At 48.1% G+C, this 13,655-nt stretch overlaps 1 protein-coding gene across 4 annotated transcripts in view; it reads right to left on the bottom strand.

Annotated features, from left to right (window-relative positions):
• The window catches only part of NAV2 (neuron navigator 2), a 383,600-nt gene that overhangs the window by 111,657 nt on the left and 258,288 nt on the right, over positions 1-13,655 (bottom strand). For all 4 annotated transcript variants that reach the window (XM_026512228.4, XM_044389055.3, XM_057317561.1 and 1 more), the window contains one exon: positions 8,222-8,344. In XM_026512228.4, coding sequence (XP_026368013.1) covers positions 8,222-8,344 — 123 coding nt within the window. The remainder of the gene's footprint in view (positions 1-8,221; positions 8,345-13,655) is intronic.

Genomic DNA, 13,655 nt, shown 5'->3' with positions numbered 1-13,655 from the left:
CTTCTTGAGAGCAGGGAGCACAGACGGTGTCCTACTCATCTTTGGATCCCCAGAGCCTGGTGCATAGTAGGTGCTAGTAAATATGAAATAATCATCAGCATTTTCCAACAGCTGTCACATATCAAAACACAGTCCAAATAATTAGTTGACACGCACCTGAGTACATGCTTCGGCAGCACATATACTGAGACTGGAAACGCAAATGACCGATAGCATCGGGTACCAAGCCTTCAGCAACTCAGTCATCACATTCCTCATCTCTCTGCTCGCTCTTCCCAGCCCAGAGGAGCTACTGAAGGCCATCAGTCCTACTGGCTGGCACAGTGCCTGCCAATGCATAGCTATAAATATGTGACATGATATGGAATTGCTTAAATAATGGGGAGGCGGTGGTATTAAGCTAGGGCTGTCACTGGCATGTAATAAGACAATGATAGTCACTAGTACAGTTCACCATATATTTTCTATTCTCATAAGCACGTGGTAGAATTCTACTTCTAGTCCCCTTTGAATTCAAGCGCAGCCATGTGACATCCTTCGGCCAACAACGAATCAGTGGAAGTTATGTGGGCCATTTCTGGGCAGAAGCTTAAAGAGACAGTGTGTGGTTCACCACACTCTCCTTCTCCTTGCCATGGTTTGCCAGTGCTTTAAATGGCCAGCGCTCTGGCACCCTGGGTCCTAGAGTGACAGTGATATACAACATAGACTCCTACTGGCCAGACAGTGAGGGTAGGTATTTTGGAGTTGTTTGTCACACAGTATAAATGGTCCTATGCTACTGATGCAAAGACTTGCCCAGGTGCCTGGATTAAAACATACGATGCCGTGTTCTGGTGTAGGGCACAGACGTAGTCAGATTATGACCTGGAGTTGGGGGCCCAAGCTTTGGGTTGCTCAGGCCGTAAGCGCTGAAAAAGGTGCCCCATTTTGGCTTTTCTCTTTGACCTCCCATCCTTGCTTTCATATTGCTACATGTCTTCTCATACTTGGAACCAAATTACCTATAAACAACTACTGAAAATGCACCAGTTTTGGGGGAGTAGCCATGCGCCCCACCCCAACACACACACACACACACACACACACACACACACACACACACGCGCGCGCTCACAGAGTCAGCTGTACTGTAGTGTAACCTGGAACACAGTTACAAAGCTGGGCAACACTGGGGAGTAGACGATTCTTATAGGGCCACTATCCTGCCTTTTTTTCAAGTGAAAACGCCGCATGCATGTGAAACGATACTCCACAGACCATTCATTCTCTTCTCTGCACAGCCCCTCTGGGAGAATTCCTTTGTGGCTTAAAGTACAGATGGTTTGCTTCCTGTCAGCACCACCCTCCTGCCCAGCACAGGTGGCCCCCTGCCCACCCACTCCACAAGCAGCAGCTCTTACTTAAAAAGGAAGCCAGTGGTACCAGCAGCAAAGAGGCCTTTGGGAAAAGCCAATGCAGTAATTACTACCCTGTTACCACGGAAATAGAGATTTGCCTCTAAGGCTCCTTTTATGAGCTTTAAGATGAATGGAACTCTCACTCTTTCCAACTTTGTCTCCCTTTGCTGTCCACAAGCAGGAGAGAAGGGGGGAGAGGGACGAAAGGGAACTGCAGTGCGGATCATGGATGCTGGGTGCTGTGCTAGAGGCGTCTTCTAGCCCCAGAAAGAGGAGTGTAAGCCTTGAATGCAGAACTAAGAAAATGTCCAGGGGCACTAGTAGGTATAATAGGCAGTCAAAAGGGGAAGGCAAGGACAATGAGAGAGGGAAGATGGGAGACAGAGAAAGAGATGGAGGAGAGGGAGAGATCAGCTGGTCAACCCAAGCGAGAAAAGATAAAGGCAGAATAGTCTGGGCAAAGTCAGAAGGGAGGGGGAAAGCAAGACAAAGCTCATTTCACTTAGGAAATTTTCACTGTAGGACGCTCAGTGCTGAACTACCATTAAATGTGCAACCACACAGGACTCTATGGTAAGTTTATCTGTATTCTCAGTTCTCTCCCTCTTCAACATGTCATATTGTAACTTACCTCCCTGCCCCCCACGGTCCTAATGCTTCATTGCTTTAATTCACAATTGTTCTTCTAGTATATGTGGTTACTCTATGTTGTTAGGGAAAGAAGAGAGCTTAATTACTAGTTAATTAATTAATACAAAGAAAAGAGAGGGGTGCCTGGGTGGCTTAGTCGGTTAAGCGTCCGACTGTTGGTTTCGGCTCAGGTCATGATCTTGGGGTCATGGGACTGAGCCCCTCATCAGTCTCCGTCTCAGTGTGAAATCTGCTTGGGTTTCTCACTCTCCATCTCCATCTTTTCCTCCCTCCACTCACACTCTAAATAAATAAATAAAATCTAAAGATTTTATTTATTCATTTGAGAGAAAGAGACAGAGAGAGAACGAGTAAGGGGAGGAGCAGAGGGAGAGGGACAAACAGACTTGACTCCCCATTCAGCAGAGAAACTGATGCAGGGCTCAATCCTAGGACCCTGAGATCGTGACCTGAGCCAAATTCAGAAGCTTAACTGACTGAGCCACCCAGGTGCCCCATCCCCCTTTCCCTCTTAATGAAAATTGTTTTGCACTATTCCCCAAGATTCTAGTGCTTGCATTTTTATTTTATTTTATTTTTTAAGATTTATTTATTTGAGAGACACAAAGAGAAAGAGTAGGGTTGGGGGTGGGGGGAGGAGCAGAGGGAAAGGGAGAGAAGCAGACTCCCCGCTGACCCCAGAGCCCAACTCCGGTCTCTATCTCAGGACCCTCAGATCATGACCTGAGCTGAAATCAAGAGTTGGATGCTCAAGGGGGCACCTGGGGCTCAGTCGGTTAAGCATCTGTCTTCAGCTCAGGTCGTGATCCCAGGGTCCTGGGATTGAGCCCTGCGTTGGGCTCCCTGCTAGCAGAGAGCCTGGTTCTCCCCTCTCCCTCTGCCTGCCACTCCCCTGCTTGTGCTCTCTGTGTCAAATAAATAAATACAATCTTTCCAAAAAAAAAGAGTCAGACGCCCAACCCACTGAGCCACCAGGTGCCCTGTGTGCTTGCATTTTTAGTGACTAGGGGACATTTAAAGAGAGGACACCAGGATAAGGGCCTGGAGCCAGGGAACCGGAAGAATCTCTGCATCGAGGACTCCCTAAAGAGGCAGTTACGTGAGCTGGTTAGAGCATCTGGGAGGGTCTGGGGGGCCTGGGTTTCAATTCCAGCTTGACACCTGCCAGGAGTGTATGTAACCTGCAGCACGTTCTGGCCTGACCCTCTCAGGGCACCGCTGCTGTGTCTATGAAACCAGGATGCTACCTCCTCTCAAAAAGGTCAGGGTTAGGAGGAAACGACATCCTGTCTGTAAGGGGTTTGGCACGGTTCCGTCAGGAAATGGTGACTGTTTTTATTATCTCCTGGTCTGTATTAGTTGTCTATTGCCGCTGTAACAAATTATTATAAACATGGTAGCAAAAGCAACACAAATGGCCTATCAGTTCTGTGAGGCAGAAATCCAAACTGAGTCTCACGGGCTGAAAGCACAGGTGTGTGCAGGGCCGCACGCACTCCGGGGGCTCTAGGGGAGCGGCGGTTCCGGTGCCTTTTCCCCTTTGCAGAGGCCACACGGGCGCCCTCGGGCTGTGGCCCCTCCCTCCGTCTTCAGAGCCAGTAGGGCAAGTGGAGTCCTTACAGCTCATGGCGCTGCCTCCTCTCCCGCCCACCTCTTCTGCTCTCAAGAACCTGGTAATCACACTGGCCCACCAGGATCATCCAGGCTAATCTCTCTATCTAAACACCGGCTGATAAGCAACTGTAAATCCTGGCCACGTGGTGTAACATCGCCACGGGTTCTGGGGATTAGGCTGTGGCCACTGTGGGGCCCTCACCCTGTCTACCAGGGGCTTGGAAGGAGGGCCAGGGAGTGGTTCCCATTTCTGCTTCCTCTCACCTGCAATGCCCAGCAGGGGCTGTGTCTGGGAAACAGCTGGGTTGGGGACCTACTACCTGGTAAGGGCTCCCACCAATTTCATCTGCAGGCTGGGGACCTCTGGCCTGATTCAGCTCCTCTCTGCAGGTCAGGCCTGACTCGGTGAATACACAGCTCGCTGCCAGCAGGCCGCCTTGTTCCACACACATCACAGAGCCCAGCGGTGCCCTGGGCTCTTGGACATCTTGTGACATTCCCGGTGAGGAGGAGGCCCGGGCTTGGCAGGCTGGTGAAATACCAGGTTGCATAGTTACATCCTCACACCGTGGGACTCTCCAACTAAGCTGAAACTGGGACAGCTCCCGGCACCAGGGTTGGGGCCCCGACCACAGGCGGTAAAACTTGTATGGTGACTCTGAATCCTCGTTTTCAAAGTGCAACCTCAATACCTAAAACATTCAGAGCTTGGAGGGCAATGAAAACCCTGTAACAAGAAGGAACAGAAACAGTTTCTTTTTCCTGCTTGGTTTCTTGGCATGACATCAGAGGCCAACTGTCATTTGGTTCAAGTCTCAGGCTGATGTTTTCCCCGCACAGCATTCGCGCTGTGCTATTTTTATTACCACTTCAGTTAATAAGAGCCACTGGAGGTCAATAAATATTCTAATGGTGTAGAAGAAAGTAACCGGGTCATTCCAAAGCCGTCCTCCCGACCTACATGTGCACAAGGGGCCTGATTTCTATCCTTGTGCCCTCAGTGACACTTGCATGACCGGGGACACCATTTAGAAGCAGCCTTGAACTGCATGTCGGTGATGTCAGGGAGGGCCCCGAGCAGCGCGGTGAGGCTGTGGAGGGACACAGAGAGCTTCTTGGGAATGGAAGCTTTCCCAGAGCTGAGCTTTACGCGTTTAAAGCTCTCGGCTCTTGGGAGTTCAAGAACTTTTGATGGGTCCTGAGGGGACAGCATGCAGGAATTGGCTGGAGTTCAGCAAAATATCTGACGGTCTACGAGGCCAGCCTCCTGGCTCCCCGGGGCCTCTCTCTTCTTCCTCCCAGGCTGCCCGCTCAGGGCCCTCCGTGCTGAATCTCTCTGCATTTGCCTGTTATCTGGGGCCAGTGACTTGGAACAAGTCACCTCCATTTGTCCCTTTTGATCCTGGCCCCTCAGCCGGCTGGCTCTAGTTTGCTGGAAGGGGCCACCGATGACACTCCGGTAAAAACTGGAGCCCAAGGTGGCAGCCCCGAAGAGTGACAGGAGATCAAGGGCAGACTTGGCATTGCGGGTTTGCTATCATCCTTTCTTCCTTCTCAGATGCCGGCTGGTGACACACAGGACTCACACACCGGCGTGGTCCCTATCTCCCAGGCTCCAAGGTACATATTCTTATCAGTTCCTTTTAATAGTGCTGGAGACACCCCAGCCACATCCTGCTGCAAACAGCCACGGTTTGTAGGTCAGCGTCCTGCGGGGCCTTCCCCTGGAAGAGCTGTAGCTGCCGAGCTGCACGGCTGAGGTTAATGATTTTCCTGTGGGCACGGTGAGGCGATCTGCCCTTCTTATGCTCCTCTTCTCCGGGCTGACATCTCACCAGGCCTCATCCCTCAGTACTTTTCCTATTTCCCTCGTAACACTCATGTAGCCTGCGGCCTGTGTGTGAACCTTAAGGACTGGGCTGTCTTTTTATAAAGAGCTTCCTGGAAATATCTCAGCTCTGGGACCTTCTTTTTTCAGCTTAAAAGGAAAGAATTCTGGAAAGGTGCTGCATTTTTTTTGGGGGGGGGGTTGGTATTTTTTTCACTTGTCGAATTTAAATAATTTAAAGAACATATTTCTCATTATAGGGACAAGAATAGGATTACCTTGTCTGCAGCCATTTGCATACTACCTTTAAAAAAAAACCCTGCACGCCATCTGTGATATTCTTCTTTGATATTTCACATTAAATTGTCTCATGCCAACACTATTCTTTGCCAGAAAACAATATTTGCAAAATCTTGGGTTTGATGTACTAATTATACATTTTTTAAATATTACAATTAAAATGTAAAAGAAATATTTCCCTACCTATTATCTAAAATTATTTCCTGTACCACTAATGTTAGCCTCCCACTTTGGGAAATACACATGTAGGGTATAGTTTTTGGAAGAGATTTGCATGAAGAACTTCCTAGCAATAAATCTACTACTATTTCAACTTAACCAGAGATGAAGCATTTCTATGGTCTCCTTACAATAACTTTAGAGATGAATGGAATTAAACATATTCTAGAAAAATGTAAAATCTATCTCACTGCCTACAGGTCAAAACTTATATGAAATAGGAGAATTATAAGCATTACTAAATCCTACTTAAAAAAAAAAGCCACCTGAATTCTATCTTTAAAAGCTGGTCAGTTATCCTTTCGGTCTTAAATGATCCCATCTGAGCATTCCAGTCTGGGGAGAACCAGAAGACATTGTTGTCCAGTTGGTCCCATCAAAGAGGCTGAGCTGGACAACATAACAAACGCTATCCATCTTTCCAGCCCCCACCTCCAAAAGCAGGAATAAGCCCAGCTGTGATCTATAATAATTCCATTAACCCTGCAACGAAGCATTAAATTAAACTGCCTAGCACAGATTCTTCTTTTGCTACGAGGGAAAATGTACCTTGTAAAGCCTGAATTACATGCTAATAGATTTACTAACCGGCCACATGTTTACAGGAGAATACAAAGAAGTAAAATAACCAGGCAAATTGTGACATCTCCAGTGGGGGTGTTACAACAACAGACTTTCTCCCTGATAATATTTCCTCCAAAGAGTTTAGTTATAGAGCGTTTCAGCCTTAGAAAGAGCAGTTCTCCAGGGCCCCTGGGTGGCTCAGCTGCTCAAGTGTCTGTCTCTCAAGTCATGATTTCAGGGTTGCTGGATCGAGCCCTGTGTGGGGCTCTGTGAGGGGCGTGGAGCCTGCTTGAGATTCTCTCTCTCCCTTTCCCTCTGCCCCTCCCCACACTCCCTCTCTAAAAGATAAATAAATAAAAAAAGAGCAGTATTAAAAAAAAAAAGCAGTTCTTAAGCGGTTCACCTTTCTAGGGAATTCTCAAACCAATACTTTTAAACAAATTAATTACGAGAAGAAAGCTGACTTGAGCTGGCACGGTGGTGAAGAGCCTTTGTCATCTCTGGCATAAATCACCACCCTGGACACTGGGGGACTCTGAGAAGGGCATATTCAAGTTCATGGCAGAGCCTGGGCCAGATCCCAAGTTTCTGACAACTGATTCAGTGTTCAGACCAGCACAGCGTTCTCAGCCTTCCCAGAGAGAAGATGAAGATTTCTCTGGAGCAAATTCCATTCCTGGGGGGAACTTCAACATGCCCTAGTTCTCTTAAGCCAGAGACCCACAGACATCACTTAGCTCTTTGTAAAAAGTACATCCAGCTAAGAGAACAGCAAGAAGCTGGGTTTGTGCTGCAAATATGTGGTTTTCTGGCACCTGAGGATTAGCGCCCAAAAATGTATGGTGACTTCAAGCACACACATCTAAATTCCATGTTCTGTCTCATCAGCACACGTGGGGAGAGAGGTCAAGTATGCCAGCACAATCCTTCAACGGCCACATCAGTAAAGGGTATGAAATCTAGAAATACAGCACATCAGAGCAGGAAGGGATCTCGGAAATCATATAGTCCGAACCCCTTCTTTAATAGATCTGTTTGTGCCAGAGTAAGGATTACCAAATAGCCCTCTATACTGCAATGTTCTCTGAAGCTCTTTTCATCTCTGACGGTGGCTGCAACGAGGACCGGTCCGGTGCTATAATGTCAGCTCCTCAGCACATGGCGTATGGACTATATCCTTAAGCCTATTGCCAGGCCACAGGAGACCCACAGTGAAGCTTCCTCAGCCAAGGCCAGGAGCACTCCCTTGTGCACACAGGCCTTCTGTGCATACGAGGGACTGTGTCCCAAGCTACCATACCTAGAAAGCTGGCTAACAGAGGAAGTAAAGCAGATCCCTGGGGCCTGGGGCATCGACAAAGACGCAGTAGCAACCGTCAAAACAACCATCCAAACTCCCAAGCCTGAACTCCCTCTTTTCTCGCTGTCAGAAGCACCACCCTAACCAGAAGCAGGACTCGAGGACCCTCTAGCAGCGTTCTACTGGCTGCTGTGCCAGCTCCTGACCACAGAAACCACTTCAAAGCCTCCCAACCCCTGCGTGGGTCACAGCAGTGCCCGTCTGCTCTCCATATCACACCCTCACCTCTCAGGCCGCTCTGCAATGATCTCTGCACCTGGTCAGTCCCAAGTGGAGCAAACTTACCTGTCAGCATCACCAAGGCCCAGGGAGGTATTTCTTTGCAGGGTCTCCCGCACCACAGCCATCCCATCGGGGAGCCGGTTCAGGCGACGAGTGTAGAGGCCAAGTCCACCATCGGTCATGTACCTTCAACAGGAGCAGAGGATGATGCAAATATATGGTCAAGAGCAATTCCTGTACAGTCTTGCTGTTCACATCCAGAAGCCCTGCATGGCCATCCGGTGCTCGAAGGGAGAACAAACTGAGGCTTTCCTGAGGCTCTGTCATTCATCGCAGCCCAGGGATAACTCAGCTGTTGATTCAACCCAAAGGATCACCCCACTTGCTAGCAAAAATAGAACTTGGCTTAATTAACCCAAACTCACAGGAATCCATGAAGCAGAAGGGAACTAGTGAATAACATTAACCGTCAGATGTATTCATGACATTCGTTTTAATTTGGCAATTATACAAGCAGGTGTTTTACCTAAGTAACGGGAGTGGAACTGACAATCATTAGCAAATCATAGGGAAAAAAATATGACAGAACAGAGCAATGGAGAAAGTAGGCAAGCTTTTAAAAGAGGTGGAGGTTGCCTGGGTGGCTCAGACGGTTAAGCATCTGCCTTCGGCTCGGGTCATGATCTCCAGGTCCTGAGATCGAGTCCCATATGAGGCTCCCAGCTCAGCTGGAAGTCTGCTTCTCTGCCTCTTCCCCTGCTTGTGCTCTCTCTCTCTCAAATGAATAAATAAAATCTAAATAAATAAATAAAAGAGGTGGAAAGAAAAGACGGAGGACAGATGCGCCACCTTTGTTATCACGGGCAGGTTGCTCATCTGGGTCCTGGGTCTTTCATCTGAACTATGGGAATATCACAGTCTTCCCGCATCCCCAGGGCAGGCATGAGAATTAGCCAGATAAGGCATATGAAGGTGCTCTGCAATTTGCGTGAGACCACACACATGGAAGACATTAGTAGGGGTGTCATTATCTTGAAGTATCTACAATGGTGAATTTCACCTTTGATAGTGATGTCTTAAGAGAGTTGTCACAAAACTCTCCAACAACACTCAGACTAATTTACTCTTCTAGATTTCTTGGTGAGTCCACAAAGCTATCTTCCGATGGAGTCAGTGTTGTCAGGGGAGGTGGTACGCCTGGCGCTTCTTCTGTATCGATTGTCATCCGCTACCCAGACCAGTTCCTGAGAACACAGCCACCTCCGGTAGGAGGTAGTTCGGTACAAAGCAGCCTTACCTCATCTACCCTGCCTCCTTCCCAACATCCCATAAGGGAGACTGCTTGTGCGATCACCCCCACCTTCAGAGAGGACAGGAAGGCAAGACAAAAGTCCGGCAGAGCAAGAAACCAAACTTGGTCCCTTGAATTCCCACACGGGCCGCATGAGATGGACCTGCAAGGTGTCTAAAAATACAGGTGTCTCGCCTTTCAAGTGAAATGACATTTATTAAGAAGACCCATGAGTGGTGATTTTCCTGAAAAAGTCAGCTGAGCTACATCACGCAGAGAGTTTCACTGCATTTAGTATTTTAGCTTCGGAGTATATGAAGGAGATCCTGGGGGTGGTCAATTCTGCATTTTCTTCTACTTCAAGTTTGGGTCCTTTCTGGGGTATATTCTTAGGAAAATGGAATTACAGGCTGCTCTGGAGGTTGCCCATGACCAGTAATTTTGAGTTAGGGGCAGAGAAGACAGTTCTCACGGTGCATCTGGGGTGAGAAGAAGTTTCCATATGCATCAAGAGAATTCTCCCCTCGGGCAGCTTCTAGGACACCACGTCTAAATGGAACTTCTCTGATGTCCCCTCCCACCCCTCCTTTATGACATTAAGGATCGCAGGCAATGCAGCGCCAATGGGATGTAAAGTCTGTTGGAGTAGTCAAGCCAATTGCTGGTGGTTGTGCCAACAAAATGAGAACAGATTAGACTGAATTTTTCTCTCAACTGTGTCATTTGAAAAACAAAACAAAAACACTCTGCAACTATACAAAAAACCACGGCACTATACACTGTAAAAAGGGTGAATTTTATGAATGGTTTCTCAATAAAACAAAACCAGAAAAGATAGGGATTACAGCTATAGTTTAATAATTATTTGTATAATTACCTTTTAGTGCTTATCTCCCACATTGTACAGTAAGTTCCTTGAGGACAGGGATTATTCTTACTCCACTGACATTCATATCCCATGTGTCTAACCCATACTAAGAGCTCGTGACAAATTGTTTCTGTTGCATGAAGACCAAAGACACAGCCATAGGATGGGGTTTAGCAAAAACTTTTTGGGAGGACACCAATTACAGGTTTGCTTTCCTCTTTTTATTTTATTTTATTTTTTAAAGATTTTATGTTTTAAGTAATCGCTACACCCAACATGGGGAGGCTCAAACTCACAACGCCAAGATAAAGAGTCGTGTGCTTCACCAAATGAGCCAGCCAGGTGCCCTTTCCTCTTAAAAAAAAAAAATTCTTTTTTTCTTTTGAAAGTTTATAATTTTTTTTAGTAATCTCTACCCTCAGCGTGGGGCTCGAACTCACAACCCTGAGATCAAGAGTTGCATGTGCCACTGACTGAGCCAGCCAGGCGCCCCACGTTTTCCTTCTTCTTAAATGTCAGCAAACATGACATCTAAGATAGATGGAAAGGCAAAGTCTGAACTGCCGGTCTCCCCATCCATCTGTCCATCCCCCCACTCACCCATTCAGTGTGACCCAGGGTCCAGTGGTGGGTTCCATGTACACACTCCATTGCCAGCACGAGGAGAGATAAAACCCACCTACTTCAAAATGCAGTAACTTTGCCAGAGGCTAGATTTTCTAGATCAGATGTCCTTTCAAGGAGAATTCAGGGGAAGCGCTTCAAAACGCAGTCTGCTGCACCAGTAAGGGAGGCAGTGAATTTTGGTTTTAACAAAGCCCACCCAGCCATAGAGACGAAAACTTTTCAACCGCAGGGATCTTGTCAAAGGACAAACATACTCATTTCAGCATTCATTTCGCTGCTGGGCTTTTATTGCTGGTGAAACAACACACACAGTTGGGCAATTACAGGCACCCAGGCGTGTTGATGACCACCCCCCCCCACACACAGCCTTTGCGTTCTGCGGAGGCTGCGCGGGGCAGGGCCTCGAGAACGGTCCACAGACGATTGCTGAGACGCGCCGCAGCCCCCAACCCACTAACACCCAAGCACAGTGTTGTTCTGTCAAAAATGAAAACCCACAGCGGTGGGACTTGCCCTGGAGAGATGGGACTGGATGTGTCACCTTGGCCTATCAGCTGTGCCCGGAACTCTGATTTCGTTCAGGCCGAGAGGAGGGGAAAGGCAAAGATAAATCAGATCCTCTGCCTTCGCAGATGCACAGAGAACTAAAGAGCCAGGGAGTTGAATACAACTAATCTGTGACCCAGCGTTGCTGCAAATCTATTTCATTCACTGGGTATGACAGTGGTGGGGGAGGGGATTGGGGAGGGGAGGAGAGAAATGGTGAGGAAATGGGGAATTTCATCTTTTCCCAGACATTTGTAAAAACACATATCCAATAACTTTTTTAAAACTAACATTCTTTTTTTTTTTTTTTTTAAGATTTTATTTATTTATTTGACAGAGAGGCAGCGAGAGAGGAAACACAAGCAGGGGGAGTGGGAGAGGGAGAAGCAGGCTTCCTGCCGAGCAGGGAGCCCAATGTGGGGCTCAATCCCGGGACCCTGGGATCACGCCCTGAGCCGAAGGCAGATGCTTAATGACTGAGCCACCCAGGCGCCCCTTTAAATAACTTTCTTAAAAATAAATTCTGTTTCATGTCCTCTCACTAGGAGACAGCACAGCATTGGAGACAATTGTCACTACGACCAGGCTCACCCTCATGAATCCAATGTAAAATATTTATTTCTGAATTATGACCCACTGATTCCAATAGTCTCATTTATAAAACGCTCCCTATGTGTTTTTAAATAACTCTTGAAATGAAAAATAAAATTCCGGTTTGACCCAGATTTGTGTAGGAAGTGGCTTCCGAACATATTAATATAGACCGCCTTCATCCAGTTACTCCCTTAGGAAAGCATGATTTACGGGTGAGGCAGTCACGGGAGCGGCCGTCTGAATCACCGGCCCTTGTCCGGGAGGGCTGAGAAGCCCTGTGCTCCGGACGCTGTGGTGGCGGCAGGGGAGCCCCGGCCATTCTCCACCTTTGGGAGTTTTAGCAAGGCTCACACTGGGTACAGATCAAAGGGCTGGTCTGAGGTCACAAGGAGAGGAAGCAGCAGATCCAGGGACTGGATCCTCCCGCACCAACACTGTGGGGTTCCTTCTCCTTGGGGAAATAAATAATTAGTGCTGGAACCTAATGATGTACCAGTAACATCCTAATGTTTGCTTCGTGGGGTCCTGACTAAGCCACCAAGCAACTCAACAATTTCCACATCAGCCTCTCGAGTTCAGCAGTGATGGGTGCAGACGCTCTGCCTCCACCTTCCACGGCTTCCCCGGAGGCCCCCGGATGGAGCCTGGGCTAACGAAACAAGGTGTGTGTGTGTGTGTGTGTGTGTGTGTGTGTACGGGGGGTGTTTTCTTTTCAAGGCTGGGTCACCCTGGGCTGGCCCACGAGCATAAGAGTTAGCAATAGGGCTCTCTTGTCAGAAAGACCTGGGTTCAAATGTCTCCTCTGCCCCTTGCCGGCTGGGGGACCTTGGGTTCATCATTATTAATAAGAGCTAATGGTTATGGAGGCTACCTGGGTACTGTGCAAAGTGCTTCCCATAAGCCATGACACTGTAACCTTCAAGGCTCTCATCAAGTGTATTATCTGTTTTTCAGACGAGGACAATGAGATTGTGGTTAGGATTGCAGTGCAGGTAGGTGGGTTCAAACCCCAGCTTGTGTCACACGTTTTGGTGTAATTCCTTTGAGCTCCATTTCCTCAGCAACAAGATGAGCGAAACTACAGATTAACCTCACTGGGCTGCGGAGGGTTAAAGGCCCCGCTGGATACAAAGCCCAGTGCCTGGTGCGTGGGGAGCACTTCAAATGTATTAGCTGCTGTGACTACCAACAGCCGTGATTGCCCATATCACAGAGCAGTGACGGTAACATCCCCTTCTCACTTTTTAATCGCACAACTGGTAGGTACCAGGCTCTGTACTAGGCTGGGGTACAGAGGTGAAAAGACCTAGTCCTGCCCTGGTGAAGCTCAAAATCTACAGGAGACTCTGACATTGAACAGATAATTCCGCTACGACAGGAAGAGCGGTATTACAGAAGGCTGGAGGACAGGCTCAGAGCACACGGCGGGAGGAGTCACAGGGGAGCTATGAAAGCTGGCCTTTGAAGGGTGCACAGGAGTTTGCCAGCCACAGGAGGAGGATCTGTCTAGGCACATGGGCATCACGTACAAAAGCAGAGAGAAATGGAGAGGATGGGAGGTAGATCACTGG

This window comes from Ursus arctos, unplaced genomic scaffold (assembly GCF_023065955.2).
Source record: "Ursus arctos isolate Adak ecotype North America unplaced genomic scaffold, UrsArc2.0 scaffold_23, whole genome shotgun sequence".
NCBI lineage: Eukaryota > Metazoa > Chordata > Mammalia > Carnivora > Ursidae > Ursus > Ursus arctos.
The sequence above is the reverse complement of the archived record's forward strand: the minus strand, read 5'-3'. Positions and strand labels throughout refer to the sequence as shown.